The sequence below is a fragment of the Zerene cesonia genome, chromosome 25 (assembly GCF_012273895.1).
Source record: "Zerene cesonia ecotype Mississippi chromosome 25, Zerene_cesonia_1.1, whole genome shotgun sequence".
Lineage (NCBI taxonomy): Eukaryota > Metazoa > Arthropoda > Insecta > Lepidoptera > Pieridae > Zerene > Zerene cesonia.
In genome coordinates, this window is record NC_052126.1 from 1928409 (window position 1) to 1945212 (window position 16804).

At 31.7% G+C, this 16804-nt stretch overlaps 3 protein-coding genes across 7 annotated transcripts in view; 1 reads left to right on the top strand and 2 right to left on the bottom strand.

Annotated features, from left to right (window-relative positions):
* The window catches only part of LOC119836707 (plectin), a 36174-nt gene extending 35205 nt beyond the window's left edge, over nt 1-969 (bottom strand). Inside the window, exon 1 of one of the 2 annotated variants that reach the window (XM_038362133.1) lies at nt 425-969. In XM_038362133.1, the coding sequence (XP_038218061.1) occupies nt 425-547 (123 nt within the window). In that variant the 5' untranslated portion in view covers nt 548-969. The remainder of the gene's footprint in view (nt 1-424) is intronic. The other variant, XM_038362132.1, reaches the window with a different exon arrangement.
* A 4798-nt stretch (nt 970-5767) lies between these two features.
* Nucleotides 5768-7026, top strand: LOC119836710 (probable 28S ribosomal protein S16, mitochondrial). Its single transcript, XM_038362137.1, has 3 exons — nt 5768-5976; nt 6393-6552; nt 6860-7026. Exons 1-3 carry the CDS (start codon nt 5860-5862, stop codon nt 6973-6975), a joined length of 393 nt encoding a protein of 130 aa, XP_038218065.1. The 5' UTR covers nt 5768-5859; the 3' UTR covers nt 6976-7026.
* An 851-nt stretch (nt 7027-7877) lies between these two features.
* On the bottom strand, nt 7878-16804 carry LOC119836676 (receptor expression-enhancing protein 5). 4 transcript variants are annotated; one of them, XR_005288110.1, is made up of 6 exons: nt 16572-16804; nt 16270-16502; nt 11274-11397; nt 10754-10871; nt 9502-9536; nt 7878-8609 (listed from the first exon to the last, which is right to left on the bottom strand). XR_005288110.1 is itself a non-coding variant. In XM_038362077.1 (5 exons), the coding sequence occupies exons 1-4, from the start codon at nt 16699-16701 to the stop codon at nt 9523-9525; spliced, it is 501 nt and encodes a 166-aa protein (XP_038218005.1). In that variant the 5' UTR covers nt 16702-16804; the 3' UTR covers nt 7878-8609; nt 9502-9522. The 4 variants fall into 4 exon arrangements, 3 of the variants coding, with proteins under 3 accessions (XP_038218005.1, XP_038218003.1, XP_038218004.1); XM_038362077.1 differs by lacking the exon at nt 10754-10871; XM_038362075.1 differs by lacking the exon at nt 9502-9536.

Consider the following 16804-nt stretch of genomic DNA (forward strand, 5'->3'; position numbering starts at 1 on the left):
CCCAGATTGATAACAAGCCACACCTTTTAAAATAATTAATTTTGATAAGAATAAGATAGAAGTAAGAATAAGTAAAGAAAACATGAAATAATCGATTATGACATACAAATCGATTTATCGATATACTAGATCCCATAATGTTCACACTTCATCGATTTTAAAGCTAAAATATCGTAATTGGGCCACCTCGAGAGGTACTCCCATTGACCTATCAGCGTGACATCAATGGAAGGAGTTTTCAAGCATGCGTATAGCGCGCGAAGCCGAATGGCAGGCGTATAACTCGAAATACTATGCATTTTATGAGCATTTCGCACAAAATCCTAAATGAAAATGTCTTATTATCGCCTACTTTATATTATCTATGCAACAAATGTTGCCAGTACACACAACCCCCGCTCGGAATACTGAGAAATCTACTGACCTGATTCTCCTGATTGAGCAGTTTAAGTTGGTCGTTTATAAGGCTGTATTTAGCGCTCTCCTCCTTCCTCAGTGCCCGCTCCTTCTTCAGCTCTGGGCTCCAGAAGGTCTTTATGCTGTGCATGCTGGAGCCCAGTTTCTGGTTGGTCAATTCCAGTTCCTTCTTGAGGTTGCCGAGCTCCCGCTGCAGATCGGAATTTTGTGATTGCAGTTCTCCAAGAAATAGAGGGGGCGGTTCGCGTCGGTAGTAGTCGTCTTCAGGGGGCGGCGGAGGGGCGTAGGAGCGGTCATAGTCCCGCTCGAGGGACTGGTAGCGCAGCGGCCGCGGCCTGGCCCGGTGGTGGGCTCCGGCGGAGGCCGAGCGGCCGCGCTCGTCCGGGGCCGGGGAGGGCTCGTCATCGCGCGCGAGGTAAGGGCTGCGGCGGGACGGGCTGCGGTCCACCTGCGGGAGGCGGCCCCTCGCGCCCGACCAGTCCTGCCGGCGCCAATCCTCTCGGCACTGCGGCCGCTCCTCGTCGCCGGCGTACTCGCGGAGATACAGTTTGACGTGTTTCCCGCCTCAATTCGAACGCATTGTGCACTGGACTGGCCGGCGAGCGCGAGAACACTGGACGGGACGCCCGGAGCATCGATCGTGACGCGGGGCGCATGCGCGACGCCGTTTGCAGCGCTGTCGTCGCTGTTTTCCTGATTTTAATCTATAATTGGTGTGAGTACGGGATGCGTTCGTGTTTTGATGTATGGTAATTTACGAGTTTAATGGTGTAGTCGATGGTTACGGCTAAGTTTTAGTGATGCACTACTTGAGGTTTATAGGTTTTACAGTTCCGATAGAGCTCCATGCATCCATTGCCAGATCATAATATACGTTCTTCTTTTGTTATCTATTATTAAAGTAATCAAATAATTTTATTACTTAGGCGCTACGTAATTCAGTACAATATACATATTAATTTATATTACAATAAAATTATATCGTGTAGTAACTAGTTGTTACATAAATGGTTAAATAATGAGTAGTGAGAGTTAAGATAAATATAATTTGAATTATATGCTAAGTTTGAATAAATTTTTAATTTGCTCCTATAGTTATAACATTTTTCAATTATTTTACCAAAGTATATACATTTTATATATCATACAATTAGATAATTAATTTCCCACGACAAATTTCATGATAGATACGAGTAAACCTCTTTAATCTATTTTTAATACACAGATAACACGTTTAAAACAAAAAGAAAAAAACGGTATTATCAATATTTTTAAATCATTCCATTTTTAAATATGTCACTCGTTCTATTAATAGACCCGGTTTTCAGATTCCCATTTTCCTGAGCGACGCTAGCAGCGCTCTAGCGCTTTATAACAAATTTCGCTAAGTCTCCTCTTATTCTGTGACCCACTTAAACGTTCTATCCCGTTCACACAGCCCGTGATTCGTAGTTGTGTCTCTGTCAATTGTAAGGTCGTCGGTATGTCGGTTATAAGCGCCGGTAGTACTCTGGAAGACTAGTGTAGGTTGGACGTTATCCTAAAATCCTTCAGGTTTTTAGGGCGAGCTTGATTAAATAATTTAGTCTTAGCAGTTTGTCTAAGTGTACTTAAGAACGTCAGTCTTATGATAGGGTTATATTACATTCCTTATGCAGCGTTTTGTGACTTGACTGCTATATATATTTATATTACTAGTATATTTTGTAGAGCGTAAGTATTGCCTGAGACTGAAACTTTGCTCATAAACCCACAAGTATCACTAAGTCGAGTATTATATTATATTGGATATGGGTTTAGTAACGCGTATGAAATAAAATGCTGTTTGTCTAACGGATCTTGATGATACTGTTCCTTTATTGGGATGAAAATACGCTATTTATGTTTTATACTTATAATTGTTAGAAAATAAAAGAAGCATAATTCAATAGATTGGTAGTTACAAATGAATACAGCAAAATTCTTTAGCTATTTAATGATAATTAATCAACGAACGAAAATGTCATTAAAAACCATTGAACCACTTCCGTAATTATACCGCGATTTTTCTTGCTTACGAATGAATATGTTTTGACAGATTATATGATACTTGCTGCACGCTCCGGCTCCGCTCGGGTAGTCATTTATCGTAATTGAAATAATATAATCTGCCCTACCTTGTAAGTTGGATCAAATTACACATGGTGGGCAAATCTCATCAAAATCAGTTGAGCAGTTTAGGAGTCCATCGCGGACAAACAATGTGATTCTAATGAATATGGACGTAATAAATGATGACACTTATTAAAAAGCAACTAAATAGTCATTAGGGATGGTATTGTATTGGGCCGTGGGTATCTATGCAAGATTTCCCCACTGAAAGAAAAAAGAAAGTCAACCTCATAGGTCGTAGCTGGCTACGAAACAAGCTACGAATGTAGATGATAAAAATTGACAAGTATCAAAAGCTTTGGCGGATTTGTACTTTGACTAGCACTCTCTAATAATATTTCGTGCAGGTAACTTATAATTAAGAAATAATTAGTGCATCAAAGAAGAATACTATAGCTAAATATATTGTTAGTTTCGTTCATGATTATATGGCGTCAAAACAACTCTAATATTAATGTTATCAGTGTTGAAAAGGGATATACAGTTTGTCATACAATTGGTATAGGTTATTTGTATTAAATATATGATGTTTTACTATGATTGATCTGATAATATATTGTGAAAATTACAATTTTGCTAGTAATGTAGAGGTTAAGACATTTATTACGTAAATAAGACTGGGATGGAAATAAAGCATTTGTATAAGATATCATAAGATGTCAGATTTTTCTGTCTTTTCGAACATTTCTCAGACTAGGATACCTGCTATTATAATATGTGATAAATGAACTATAAGGTACACATGTGTTTTATCTATTGAATTATATATAAGCTTTAGAAGGAACTGTATGTGTCTAGAGCTTAAATAATCTTCCAGAACAGTGTTTTAAATTTTAAAAAAGGAACGCAAACTAGAGTTTCATTTCGGACAATGTATGTCAAGTTTTGTTTTAACAAAAAAATAGGCGTGTTTCCTTCTCTGTGTATATTCTATAACAGTGCTGTAATTCAAAAAATGACTTTTTATCCCGATAATCTCACGGAACGGGAGCTACAAGCATACAACCCTGAGACTGTGTATCTTTTTCGCATACTGCGCGGCGCGGCGAGCGCCAAGCTAATAAGTTTTGCAGGTTAATTTATTTAAAAAAGCTTTCAAAATGCTATGTCTTATTTTAATTAATATCATGATGATCAACGTAATCATCAGGCCATCTATGAGGACTTAGTCCATAATCCACAGCAGGCCAAATACGGGTTGGGAGATGTCAGATTATGTCGTTGGACTTTTTAATTCTTGGACATGGCGATTTCCTCTTGATGTTTTCCTTCACCGTTGGGAGCAGTGGTGATGTGAATAATATACAGATAAATTGAAAAATCTATTTATTTGTTTCACGTAAGTCAGAACTCCAATTCCTGACTTTTTAAGTCCGAGAACCTAACTATTGAACCACTACTGCTCAAGTTGTAATTAATATAGTATAATTTAATTATTATGAAACGAAGAGGAGTGAATAATAAGGGGGTAATAAAAATTAATAAATTCAAATTAATGCAGCCGCGAACTATGAATGAAAATGCAAATTATTGAAAAAAAAAATATAAGAGTCCGTGCGAACTAGCTACTAGGGTTTGCACTTAAAAGTTTTTAAATTTATAGTGCTTGGTAGTGAGTTGATATTTTTTTATGTTGACTTCGTTATTCGAATGGTGCTTTTATATTTTTATAGTTATATAAACAAACTTCAAATTCACCGCACTTACAAACAATACTGAATAAGTGTGAGAGTTAAAGTTACAACCTTTAATGTATTGTGTTCTATTTCAACAATAACTACCCACACTACCGATATAATTACAATTTATTTTACAACAGTATTACTAAATTGAATAGTGAAATTCAAATTTCAGAATTGTAATTGTAATAAATCAAGAGAAAATCTAAATACAACAACCTCACGTGAGTATGTTTAGGAAAATTCGTTAAAAGGGTTGTCGAATCACGATGTAACAATTAAAGTAGTTTACATAAATTACGTACACGCACATGACAAAAGTACCAACTAATAATTGTTACAGCCCTGACTTTAAACTCGGGGCTTTCCGCCCTAATGACTGGATGTTGAAAAATATTGCGCCTTTTATGAGGTTCATGACACACATTTCACAATTTTAAAGCTCGTTGGGAGTTATGAGCTTTATAGTTGCGAAAATGTTTAACTAGTTGTTGAGAAGACGTCTCCACACTACATTGTATTGTTTAGTTTCGAAGTTAAAATGTAAGACTGGTTATTATTTAAAGTCGCATTTAAAGTGTGTTTGTATGACATAAATGTGAAAATAGTGAATAAAGGTGTCATGCATTACAGGTATAATATATATCATATCATAATAACTGTATAACTATTTTTTTTTCTTACTTTCGTGGATGTGGAATAATAATATATCCAGCACTTATACTAAAAAGGAATATAATATACCTATATGATAAATAAATGAAATTAAATCTTGGGACAAACAGTTCTTCTTTCACACCGCAACAGAGCAGTTATATGTTATGAATTTTTCATCTAGAGAGTCCCATGTCTACCATTTAATTCCCATATATTATGTCAATTGAAGTGATTTGATCTACTTATAATCAAGGGGAAACATAATATTATACCCATTATGATGCGCATTGGAAATTCTAATATTAATAAATTTTGATAGATGGCGCTATATTAAAAGTGTGACTATCGTAACAGCAAAACTTTTAGATCATGCCACCAGTGACGCCTCGGACATTAGCAACTAGTTAGTACAATAAATATGAAAAACACACATATGATGTAATTATTTATTTAATGTTCACTTGGAATGGAAAATAGAAAATAAAAGGCTCATAATTAAAAATATAAAACTGAGCCTCTTACTGTTTTTCCATAAAACAAAAAATGTAATCTATTCATCTGTATGCGACAGATGGGCTGATATAAGAATTTTTAAAAAACCTTGATGTACTCAATAATAATTGTTATTTCTATTACTTCTTAAATACATTATCAAATAATTGTAACACAATGAAGGCCTTATTGCAATATAATTCATTGTAAAAGAGACTAATCTTTTCCAAGATTATATTGTTTTATTGATTTTATTAGAAATACCTAGGGGTAGTAGCTTAACTTGCAAATAGCCTTGTATGTACTATGTATTCATATAATTTAAAAAGACTCTTATTCTCTTCTTCGTGACATCTGACGTCTGACAATTGACATTTGATATTATTTTGAACTCACAAATTTTTAGGTTATTCTTGGAAATTATTTTTATTTGTGATTTTCTCAATTGTTATAAAAAAAAGCAATGCCGCTGCCCCCAGCTAGTGGAACGGGCAAATACTACGCCTTAGCCGCAAAATCCATTCGTTTAATCCGCCAAGGATGTACAAATAGGCCATTCTTTCACATTTCAGTTACTCAGGTATTTACTACTAAGTAACACATTAAATAATTTACAAGATCATTACTAAATTTATACTAAGCATGTTAAAGTGTTGTGAGCGTTATTTCCTATAATTTATTTATTTATCCTTACTGTTTGAGATTAATATATGTTTATTTTTAGCATAATAAATGTCAGTCACACATAGTTCCATATACCATTAATTAAAATAAACAGTAGCTTTAGTCTGCACTATTACTTGCTGAATACTCATACCTCTCAATAATAAATTAATTGGTTATGTCTATACCTAATCATACAAAATTGGTAGTATACTCAGTACTCACTGTCACAGGTAGTTCTTACCGATGCCAACAAGAAGATTCTTAATATAAACTGCATTTTTTCGTGGCAATAAGTAATATCTACTTTATGCATTATTGCCCCTATTGCAGCGCAAACGTCTCAACAGCCAGCCAGTTATAGAACAGTTGGGTACATATGACCCCATGCCCAACATCCACAATGAAAAACTTGTTGCACTCAATTTAGAAAGAATAAAGTATTGGTTAGGGCAAGGGGCACATGTCACACCTCCCGTTGCCGAGTTATTAGGTATGGTATAAGTTACTGCAATATATAGGAATAATAAATAATGAAAGTTATGTATGGCAGGTATAAGAAAGCTTTCTGTAATGTATGTGTTTACTTAAATTAAAAGCTATATTATGGCAATGTTTATGAAAAAAATGCAATTCCCAAATCCCCATTGTGGGATTTTGGGCAAATGCATTAATTCAATCAATCACTGATTGATTTTCTTTATCAACAAGTTGGTGATAAGCCTTCTGTGTCCTGTCAGGGGAACTCTTTCTTACTTAGTCATCATAATATATTACTGAAGTTTAATTGTATTTTTTAGGTTTAGCAGGATTCTTTCCAATCCATCCACGAACATATATGACTGCTTGGAGAAATAGGAAAGCAGAAAAAGAAAGAATAATAAAAGAAGCAGAAGAAGCTGCTAAAAGTTCATAGATTTAAGACATGTAGTTTTTATAATAGTTAATAAAATTGTAGATAATGTTATTTTTGTGTTTGAATACTTCCTCCACATAATTTTTTAGAACAATGAAAGAAAAAATGAAAGTCCAACCTAACTATTGTGTTATATAGTAACATATATTGATATGTACATGTATAGTTTTCCTTCCTAACTTGTCACATTAAATTTTTTTTTATATGTTACGAAATCTTAGTTTTCATGTATAACTGAATTATTTTTATCAACTTGTGACACCTAAATATTGATTTATCTGACAATTTAAGTGCTAATATTTTCTTGTTTGATTTACGCGAGTATTATACATTTAGAAATTAAAAACTTTTTACCAGATTTTAAACGCGATTTATATACAGACTGTTAATCTCCCCGTGACCACGCTCGCTGTAAAGTGTTCGAAACGTCGGGTTAATAATATAATGAATAAGTCGCGTTTAAAATCCGTTAAAGTTTTTAATTTCTAAATTCAAGTGTTGTTTCAGATGGCCTACTGAATTTATTTTTACCGTGAGGCTTACTAAGGTTAATTTGACAGCAAGGTTGATGTTATTTCCTAACTATATCAATAAAAGATAAATTACGTTGCAATACATGTTATATTAATAGAAATTTTTAGCTCTGTTAATATACATAGAAACTCATAATTGAAATGATATAAGCTATCCTTTCCTTTAAGTTGGATCAAACTGCACATGGTGTGGAATTTTGACTAAAATCGGTTGAGTAGTTTATGAGTCCATCGTGGACAATGTGACACGTAATTTATGTATATATAGATTGGACTGTTCCTATTATATGACAGAACATACAAAATAGTGCGTAAGTACTAGTTTCATTACCATTCAACATGAAGATAAGTAAAAAATAAAACAAAATATACAATGAATTCCTTTTTATTTGCGTGAAAAAATGACATTATAGTAATTCCTTGCGTGAATATTATTTAGTAGACAGATACGAGGCATACAACATGGATTTGCAGTTCAAGCGTAGAAAAAACTACACGATTTATCGAAAAACCGGGGTTACCATTTTATACCACAAGTGTTCACACTTAAATGCTCTATAATTGGCGACACTTAAAGCATATTACAATCTGTGCGAAAATCCACAAAAACTAAAAAAACATGGTCTTTTATTCAAACTTAACAATACGAAAAATACTAACATTCCTTGAGCTACTTATATTATTATACAATAAAAGAAAACACAGGAAATTCATTGCCTTGGGGTCTTATGAAGAAAACTAGGAAAAATCGAAGTCACTTAAGCTAGGATTTTAAAAAAGATCAAGTCAGAAAGCGATACACTAACGATTTTATACTAAGACAGTCGAAGTAATACAAAACTTAATTAATACAGATGTTTCCGAACCGTTAAGCCTACCCAAATACCCAATGAATAAGAAACAAGATTGTAGAAAAATATTTTATTAGAAGTAGATCACTTATTTCGATGTACTAAGTTGTCTATGGTATTTTTTTTATCTGTGGCGGCAAGTGTTGCAAGCGTTCAAAGTGCTGTATTTGGTGTTTTGTACTTTTCCTCCGATAATTAAATTACATGATCTAGTTGTTCTTCCTTACAGCATCAGCTACCAGGCGAGAAGCTGAAAAAAAAAGATTATTACAAAACCATGTTGACATATACGAGTATATAATATATATTTTTAATACAGTGCAGATCTTTTATGTTCGTAGTTAAAGTTATAAAAATAACAGCCGCTTTTGTGTTATTTTAATTGTTTAATAGAAATTAGTACTAGGAAAAGTTGTCCAGAAGTTCGTGCAAGTAATAATTAATTAATTAGTAGTTACGACTTTACTTTTTACAATTATTATTAGTTTCATAGTAACTAAAATTGATAAATTGATCTAAACTTAACTACACACTACAGTATAATACATATAACATTGAATACATCAACAGAGCGTGCCAACAAAGCTTTGCTTCAACAATAGCGCTTAAGCATAACATAGTAGACAAACTTTATATTATTTAGGTATGTGTGCAAAAAAATTTAAATCTTGCCTTAATGATAAAAAATACTATTTAAGATAACATATTGAATACATATTTATGTGGTATAAAGTCCACATAAAGCATGGGTATATATATTTCAATAAGTAATTATATACATATCTTATGAATATATCACGGTATCTAGTTGTGATTTGGTAAATGTATGTCTATGTTTTAAACATGTTTAAAGTACAAAATTATGTTCACTTCTAGTGAGTACCACTGTTATATTTATTTAACCATTCTTCGGCATACCATAGACATATATATAGAATCTGCCATATCAACTTAATAAAATGTAAAACAACTGTATACACACAGTTACATCAAACAGTATATTTAAATGAAAAGCTATGTGAAAGTAAAAAAAAAAATCGTACAATATCATAATATAACAAAAGCACTGGACACATACACATTTATCAAATCTTTTAGGCGGTACACTGAAAGCATTGCCAGTTAAATTTGGTTTTACTTACTTCAGTGCAGATATAACGGCTCTACTCTTGTTTACCTAAAATAAGGGAGTGGGAGATTTAATCGTGCATAGGGCAACACAACAGGAATAAAGAAATTGTACAAATGATAAAAAATATATAAAATACAACCTACAAGATGCCAATTTTATAAAAAAATACTCTAAATAAAAAAAAAAATTCCCCAATTTCCATACTACGCGACAGCTAGTAAAAATTTGAAATATAACATACATGATATTAAGAAACAAAGAATTTAGCCCAACTTTTTCATAGATGAATTAATCTTCCTATTCGCACCTTGCACCAACTCTTGGATATTGACGGGATCTTTAGAATAAAACGATTTGAAAATGTTGCCAATTAAAAAAGAAAAAAATTGGTGACAATTTATAAATACTTTTCAAAAGGGTATGTTTTTGAAATAAATACTTTTTCACTAGCAACAGTTTATTTCGATTATAATTATATTAGAAACGAGAAGCAAGAGTGGTTTATTAAGTACATATTTGCAATGTGTATTAAATGAATAAACCACATATAATATACTATAAGATATATAATATAATTTTTTGGAAGGGCATAATTCTAATATTTAATAAATGATAAGTCATTCAGAATGATGAGAATTGGCTTTTTTTAGAATGAGTGTGATTAGGACATAAGCAGATTCTAGCTCTAGTGTAACTGAACCATTCCTAAATAATGTGCCTAAGCTAAGCTCTGATAGACATTAATTATATTATATATTCAAGAGAAAAATATAACCGAATAGCCAAGTTTTAATTGAGGAATATTTAAGTGATTAAGATTTTAATTAAAAAATAACATAACCTCCCAATGATTCATTCATTATTACTAATACTTGGTAATAACCATTTGATATCAGTACAATTAAAGTTTAAAGCTGAGTTTGCATGTAATCTTTAAAAAGAATAGATTAATGACACATATGGATAATATTTGTCATACTTACATGACAATATTTTTTATTATTGAGTATAGTATTATTTTATTATTTAGTATTTTATTATCTTTGATTACTCTATAGTCTATGCAATTAATACTTGACTGTCACCATTATAAATATAGACTTATAGTCAACTAAAACCTGGCTTCCCATAAAAATTCAACTAATTCATTTGATAAAGACACATAGTAACATTTAATTATTATTTTATTTACATTTAGCTTCGCTATCCCTTACAAAAAGCGCAGGTAGCCTGCAAGCTATCTCTTCCCATGCACCATTTACCTTACTCTATAACCCCTGATGCTTTAGTCTTTATGCAGATCTGAAAGCACTTTGTTGAATGATTTAACCGTTTTATCAATACTTTTATTGGCATCCTTCACAATAGTTTTCAAAATATCTAAAAATAAAAATATATGCAATCATGTTACGGGTTGGAAGTTTGAGTGTCTATAACATATTTGATTTGATTTTTTAATATTATATAGATTGAAAAAAAAACTTGAGATATCATGCAAATTTAAATTAATTTTGTCTAAAACGTTAGGTCACCCAAAAAATTTTAGTTTCTTAAGTTATCGAAGTATCGAAATATTATCATCATATATTTATATAGTCTGGAAATCTCATTCAGCACCCAATTTCAAGTAATCGCTAAATCCCTTGAACCTGAAAGTAGCATAGCGACATAGTATGTACTTTTAAGTACCACTCAAAATTGAGAACCCAGCGAGAATTAAAGGACCTAACGTTTCAGACGCATGCCTTACATCAGTGTCTGGTTTTAGAACCGCTGTCTCACCTGAGGCGGCCATGTCGTCGATACGGTTGTGGTGTTTCTGATAGTAAGGACGGATGATGCGGTGATAAATTATCAGGGATCCGTTGTACTCCGTCGGTAGGTAGCACCAGATGATGAAAATGCACTGGAATTGAGAATGGTTTTCTTAGGATTACTGTATTCATAGAGATTGTCTGGAATACATATTTTTTTAGCGATAAGACTGCCCTTCATACGTTATTACATTAAGTTTTTTTTTTCAATGCGATGATTCTTGTTTGGTGCAAAGTGTGTTTTAAATTGATTCATTTAACAACGAGTTTTATCTAACACTAATTTGATTTCTACTTAAAAAGGGAAGTAGAGTGAAGTAAAACACCAACTTGTGAAATACTAGCGTTCCGTTCTGGCTTTACTCGTGGTACATATATAGCCTATTGCACCCATGGATCACGTATATATCGAAATAAGAAACTTTTTGAAACGGCCAGTACTTCCTGAGTTCTTGGCGTTCAAACAAGCAAAATAATCACCTTAATATACTTAGATTATCAGTGCGGAACGTTTTTGTTGAATGCAGTGTATTGATGTTTAATCAATTCTATGAGTCGCATTATTGCGGGCAGCTTATAAATGATTTTCAATTTACCATCTTCCTTTGTAGCGACTATTCCTGGTACGATTTTTTATTGAGTTTTTAATGTGAAACCAAAGGATTTTAGACGAATGGTTTATAAAACATAATTCAGAATAGTTTTTAAACACAATTGCGTATAAAATATACTGTTTTAAATGACGTAAGTTTTTAAAACATGAACCAGAAGACAAGCCACAAGCTTAACGTAATTATATAGTCAATTAGTATGTGATGCAAGCCACGTTAATGACATACAATGTAGGTTGCAATAATTACTAGGTCATTTACAGTAGATACCTAAATAGTAGATATTGAAAATGGTATCTTAATGAAGCAACAAAGGTCTACTTATTAAAAAAATGTTGATAAAGTAAATTTGGATTTATTATTAAGGTTAACATAAAGACCGATTTTTAAGAGCATTATTATAATGCCAGTGATTTAGGCGTTTATTTAATAATAACTTTATTCATATAAATTATAATAATTTATATGAATAACCAAGTAATTGAAATAATGTATGTAAAAAACCTATGAGGTTACAATGCTATCGACGTAGTGTTTTGTTTATCTTATTATAATTACGTACATTAGTTTTAAATAATGTAAAATAGACTTATGGTAAAATTACTGAACGGGTCTGGATGATATATTTAAAGAATCAAGATAGATTCTGTATTCTATAATGGCTATACATATAGGCTCAATGAGTGAAACCGCATTTGTAGCAAGTAAAAATCATATTTAGACGTGAGAAAAGTATTATATTAATTGCCAGTTTAATATTTGAAAAACATTTATTTAAAAGATTTTGAGTCTATTTAATATTGTTATTAACCGATATTCCCAAAAAAAGAGGCAGGTTCTTAATTCGACTGTAATTTGTTTTTCGGTTTTGATCGTCTGTAACTCCGTGGGTTTTATAATCTGGAGGGGTAAAGTAACCTTCCTCCACGGGACCTTTTTTGTATAAAATATTTATTAATACAAATAATAATAGAACGCGAGTAAACTACGATGCAGTTATCCACAGTCACGATTACAGTTAAGTAATAACCAGAGGTCATTTTGTAACATTTTAAAATGTACCAGATAAGGTCAAACAAGAGTATAATTTTAACTTTCATTATATCACTGCACAGATAATGAAGTTTATCGTTATTGACTAGTGTTGGCGGTAAGTCACACAACAATGATTCATAACTTCATATACGACCTCGCGTGTAAAAAAAACAATGCGATTGTGTATGTTGGAAAATTTTTACCTTACGTGACTATACGCTTATAGGTTTTTAGTTAAGGGTGGGAATTTTAATGAGTCCTCTGACGATAAGTTGTTTAGTAATTACGATTATGTTGATAATTAAAGTAAAAGTGTGTTATTTAGTCTCTTTCAGTCAATCAAGCAGAAATTATAAATATAAAAATATAAGCAAGCAAAATGCCACCTATTTATTTCCTACCATAAAGCATATTTCGTAATAATATGCCCAATGCAACATATTCAATTACTATTTTTAAATCGCTGTATGTAACTGAATATTCAGAACCCAAGTGAAGCAGTATTGAATTTCTCAAATACATTATACATTATAAATGAATGACTGTGCAGGCGGGTGGAAACAAAAGCCATTCTAGTGTGACAAAGAGTTCAAGTCTAATATTAGTTATTAACTTAATAGTAATGTAGTGTTCATTGGAATTATTGTACTAAACAGGACGGTCATAGTATAATCTTGTTTGATTTTACGCCAGTATTATACATTTAGAAATTGTCGAGTTTTGGATTTAAACGCGATTTATTCAATATATTATTTAAACCCTACACTTCGAACACTTGACAGCGAGCGTATGCACGTATTATTATAGTAATGATATGATATGATGAAAAAAAAAAATCGCGTCAACAACCTCTGTTAATTTCTAAAGGACTTAAATAGAATGAGATGTAATTCAAAAAATTTATCATAAAAACATCGTCTCGGACATCTTATCTATTGCCGAATCTTCTAATCTAGACTCGACTACTTGCTAAACTTGTACTATGGGATATATAAAATTGATAATTTAAATGTGTAATAAAATTACGTGAGAAACTGATCGCATTTAAAAATATTTCATGTGATATTACATAGATTTCAATGATATCTATCTCATTATGAATTTATTAATGCAGATACATATTTGATTTAATTTATATGTTATAAGATTTTGGCACTGCTCTCAGCATACACACTCGGAGGTATGTCTTTCTCATACAGCAAACTAGTTTTCCGCCCTCGGCTGCGTCCGCATAATCAAATAAATTCAAAAGAAATACCCATCGTTATGAGATATTCCACCGTGGTAAATAGCTTATGTCACTATATATCCCTATCTATATACAGACACCAAATTCATATCATAAAAATATCTCCATTACAACATAAAACAAATATGAACAAACAAACTACCTAACAAAAATCGATATTTTTGAGAATGTCGACTTTTTAATGTTTCATTGATGATTTTTTATTAAAATAAATGTGATCAAACTTCTATTACGTCTAGAGTATCACATTAACCTATTAGTGATGGTTAATTTACACATTATTAACTTATTACTTCTAGTGGTCACCCTGTGGTTGAAATGCGATCATAACCGTTAAACACAAACAAAAATAATAGATTTTTTAAATGTGTGTGTGTGCCAAATGCTTAGTGTGTGAATTATTATTATTAATTTTTTCTTTAATTTTCATAGAATTCTACACTCAGCGTCATGTACTGTCATTACTATACACTATACCAAAAACCTACTAAATTATTTTACTTAACATTGAACAGTCCTCATTAAGCATTTACCAAAAAACAATACATCACTTATTATAATTTTCATTACTGATTACTGTTATTTGTATATGTATGATATAAACATAGTTTGATAACAGAAGCGGAGTTACCTATGTATTCTTATCAAACATTCAATATAGAGATAAGTTCGAGTGAATAATGCTGGCATGTTGCAACACAAATGGAAATTCGAAAGTAAATGATTCATTTTTACGAAAAAATGAATTTTAGTTCTAATTCTAATACAATGGAAGGCATATAGTATTGATTAAACTAGTCTATAAAAATCCAATTTTCTCAATACAAATTTTTATCAGATTTAGACATAACATAGCAATTACTCTTAGACTGTATTAAGTAAGTTAATCTACAATAAAGGTTATTGACATCCCTGTGGACAGGAGATGTCACTCCAGTTTCTAAAATACAAAATCACAACAATATTCTATCAAACACAAAAAGAAAAATACTAATAAATGGATAATCTCCTTAATTTTTAAGAATGTCAATAAATGCATTATGTGTATTTAGGATCAAATCTAAATATTAAAAAGGTAAATGTTATCTATTTATAAATGAGTTGATTTCAGTTATGGATTTAAGTTTCGTTATAGTTTTTGTATAAAAAGTAATCCGACCCATGTTCCAAAGTTCGAATTAGAGGCAATATGACTCATACCAAATCTTTGTTTGGTAAAAACATGTTTTATATAAACTTTTGTACAATTTTCATCATAAAACAAGATGGTTATATAATTTGTAAGCAACATGTATAGCATATTTCTATACTCGTTAATAACATTTTGTCCAAGAAATAAATAAACATTTGAATTTATTTAAAAACATATTGCAGATGGAATTTTAGATAGGAAACACATGTTCACAATTTCATTGCCTTGTTCATTTTTAATGACAAATTAAGAGTAGAATTATAGAATGGAAATGGATATTTAAATTAATAATTATATCATTACTAAAATAATAAATGTGAAAGTCTGTTTGTTTGTCTTTCTTTTAGTTTCATGATATGATGAGAGTGTTATTTTCCATAGTGTTAGTTCCATCTTATTCTCATGGGAATTTTTTAGAATTACTAGAAGTTATTATAATGCATGTTTTTTTATACATCTATATTATGTTCAAATTGAATTAAATCTGTTTGTTTAAAGTAGACAAAATCAAGTCTAAAGGCGTTGGTTACATGCAATATTTTCTTCTTAATATTATTATTGCATAACACTTCATGATACAGTTGTGAAGTTTCATACCTACAGCAGCTATAAACTGACTCGTCATTGATTTCTGTGATAAGATTTTATTATATTCTGCTTATTGTAATTCTAATTTACAATTCAGATTAATGTAAAATACTAAATGGAAAATAATACTTTGGTAAGATATTTAATAACAAAAACTGAATTTGTTAATTGAAATTTTAAAGCAAAAACACTAGAAAAGCCTTATTTGAGGGAGATTTTTTGTATTTTTGTATATTTAAGTTTTTTTGTATATTACCTACCACATGGGGCAACCTTGAAAAGTACTCACCTTAATTAGCCAGTATAGCGGGAACCAGCCGACAATGAAGTCGGAGAAATACTCCACTATTGAGAAGACGGCGTATACCACCCAATATGTCAACCATTTTGTATCATCGTCCTTCTGTGGCGACTCCAATGCTTTCATCGACATGTAAGCCGGGTACACGAAACCAATTGAATTGCATATTAATTCAGCTCCAAATCCGAATACTAAATATAAACCGGTGAACGCCACTAAGCCTGCAATTTAAAACAAACGTCAAAAATCACCGCTAAAGTTATAAATAAACGTTCAAAAAAGTTACCCACCGACAAAGATATAGACCCTGTTCATGCCAGTTTTCTGTTCGGCTAATTCGAAATATTTCGTCCATGGCTTGCTTTTGTCATTTAAGTTGCGTTCTAACGTGTCTTTGTACTCTTGCAATTTGGAACCCATTTTGGTTAAAAATATCGGTCTGGGGTGAGTTGAATTCTTTTTGGCACTTCAATCGGCTAACCACGGCCACGACTCATTGACAGACAATGAATGTATGAACTGA